At 44.6% G+C, this 2,702-nt stretch overlaps 1 protein-coding gene across 1 annotated transcript; it reads left to right on the forward strand.

Moving 5' to 3' along the window:
* The first annotated feature begins 335 nt into the window (after positions 1-335).
* On the forward strand, positions 336-1,713 carry phlda2 (pleckstrin homology-like domain, family A, member 2). Its single transcript, XM_031869311.1, has 2 exons — positions 336-879; positions 987-1,713. Exon 1 carries the CDS (start codon positions 424-426, stop codon positions 838-840), a length of 417 nt encoding a protein of 138 aa, XP_031725171.1. The 5' UTR covers positions 336-423; the 3' UTR covers positions 841-879; positions 987-1,713.
* Positions 1,714-2,702: the final 989 nt, after the last annotated feature.

Below are 2,702 nucleotides of genomic sequence, written 5' to 3' on the forward strand. Positions count from 1 at the left end.
CTGGCTTTACGCATGTGCTCAGCTCACTCTGTGCACATCTGGTAATCAACCATATAAGACTGAATCATTCACTGCAGAGTGGGCAAATATTTGGACTTATCTGAGCAGTAGGATGTGGATTAGTAATTAACATGTTGAAGGTGTAATTGGGTCCACGTTAGGACTTCCTCTGCCCCCCCTCCATGCACCACAGCTTCCGCCCACACACAGCCTTGAATTACTCCACTGGCAACTGTTGCATTCCCAAGTCATCTGACGTCAAGTGGGAAGGGCTCAGACCAGAGTAGGCTATAAAAGTCCTCTGCTACCTTGGTCCATTCACAACGACACTCTGGATTACCGAAGCCTTTGTAGAGAAGCTCCTTCCTCGGGCTCCTCCTCGGACGACACAGAAGGGGTTCACAAACCTTCCCGACATAAACAATGAAAATGTCAGCGGCGGAGATATGCCAGGTCCTCAAGGAGGGAGAGCTAGAGAAGAGGAGCGACAGCCTGCTCCAGTTCTGGAAGAGGAAGACGTGCGTCCTGACCACGGACAGCCTCAACATTTACGCCGACACGCAGAAGCGCAACAGGGGCAAGGAGCTCAAGCTGCAGTCCATCAAGAAGGTGGACTGCGTGGAGCGCACCGGCAAGTTCGTCTATTTCACCATCGTTACCACAGACAATAAAGAGATTGATTTCCGGTGCTCCGGGGAGGAGAACTGCTGGAACGCGGTGATCACCATGGCTCTAATCGATTATCAGAATAGAAAGGCCATCCAGGACTTTAAAACGCGGCAGGACAATGAGAGCGCGTCACCCGGACAGCAAGAGAGGCGCATGGCGAGGGCGCCCTGAGCCGCTGTGGGACTCTTGCAGTTAATCACTCCTAATATGGTGAGGGACACCCCATCGCATGTTGCTGACATTATGTATGAAAAAGAATACACATTAGCAGTAGCTGAACGCAGAAACTAACGATGTTTTTTTCAATGTCTTTATAGTGTCAAAGTGGACCATACATGTATAATAAGCGGACCAAAAGGAAGACGAGGTCATCCGCTCCAGAGATGAAGGATTGTTGGGGACTGAACTCTCGGAGAGCGGGGACAACTGATCTCAACCGACACACGGAGAGGTTTTCAGAAGCTCCACACACGGGACTGAACTCTTGAATTGTCAAAACTATTTCAAGTTTGCTCTCCTGGGAGAAATGACTCCTAAAACCATGATGTTAATTTATTTGTTTCCAGAATATGTTGTGACTGGCAAACAGCTTGTGTTGTTTAAATTATTTACTATTTCTATATTGTGTTGAGTGTGTATTTATTTGAATAAAAAATCGTAAATTTTTAACATAACTCGGCCCTCTCCTCTACTTTTGTTATTCATGTCTCAACGAGAACCTTGTCTACTTGGTGTCAATGTCTGTTAGTATCTCATTACAGCCATATGGAGTCAGTAACAGTATATTTGACACGTGGGAACGCTTTTCACCAACAGCATTTCTTAGCAAATGCCAGACATGCAACAGTAAAAAGGGAGTGGAGGACAGGAAAGTCCCTTTCCTTTCTGCTGTCAGGTGGAATGTGACTCTTTACTGTCACGTGGAAGGTTTCAGGCTTGAGTCATAATAACTGATAAGCAGATTTAGTCACCAGCACGGGACACTTAAAAGACTAAGTGGTGACTTTGAACACACCTCAACTGCTTCCGAGGTGTGGTAGGTTTATAGGTCACCACTGTTCCATTTAAAAAGTGGTTACTTCATGTGTTCTGTTGGTGGTGTTTTGGACTTCGAGCTTCACAAAAGCTGAACTTGGTTTTAGTCGATATTCAGATGACTCCTCTTCAACCACCTTATCAGGTGCCTCTGTTCCTTAAAAGGAAGCGAAAACACACAGGAAGTCCACTTTACTGCCCTGTCATCATGACATAAAGGCGGTTTCAATGGCTATAATGTGACACCAGGTACACACCTATTTAATTATATTTGCTCAACCCAGTGAGCAGGGCTTTAGTCATATTCAGAAAACCTTGCAAGGCCTACAAAAGAGAGATAATACAATTGAAGTGAAAGAATAAGTCACTCTAAATTAGCTGTTATTTAGTAATTATTGGCTGTGTGTTAGATTAGACACCAACAATACACTTTAAACTCTGGGGTTGGTTGTAACATGTAACAAGAGTTATAAGATGACTCACAGGTGCACATACAATAAAATAAAAATATTTTCTGTGAACGGGAATAAAGAATAAAGAATAAAGTGTTTGAGCTAAAACACTGTGAAACTGTAAAAACTTACACTGTAAAAAACTGTGTATCCTGAACACTGTGCGGACATTAAAAAAAAAGACGTGTCCTCTTTGGCCTGAGCCCCCCTACAAATAAATACCTCCGGTCATGGATCTTGTGGAGTGGAAGTGTGTTAAGAGCACAAATGCCCAGAGGTCAAAGGTGACAGAAAGCTGAATCTCTGGCCTGCCGTAATGAAGTGTATATAGTGGAGTCACACTCCTTCCGTCCCATCCCAACCGTGTGTGCAGCTTTGAAGTAGGATCACACTACAATGAACGCATCAAAGGGTTAGACTGATCTGAGGAGTATTACCCGAGCGGACGGGCCTCCTTTCTAAAAATACTGTGTCACAAATTGGCACCACTTTAATGTCACACACACACACACACACACACACACACACACACACACACACACACAC

This window comes from Anarrhichthys ocellatus, unplaced genomic scaffold (genome assembly GCF_004355925.1).
Source record: "Anarrhichthys ocellatus isolate YVR2014 unplaced genomic scaffold, GSC_Weel_1.0 scaffold2, whole genome shotgun sequence".
Classification (NCBI taxonomy): domain Eukaryota; kingdom Metazoa; phylum Chordata; class Actinopteri; order Perciformes; family Anarhichadidae; genus Anarrhichthys; species Anarrhichthys ocellatus.

Bases quoted from the DNA above. Each gene is read 5' to 3' on its own strand.
- phlda2 (XM_031869311.1), top strand. From the start codon at position 424: ATGAAAATGTCAGCGGCGGAGATATGCCAGGTCCTCAAGGAGGGAGAG.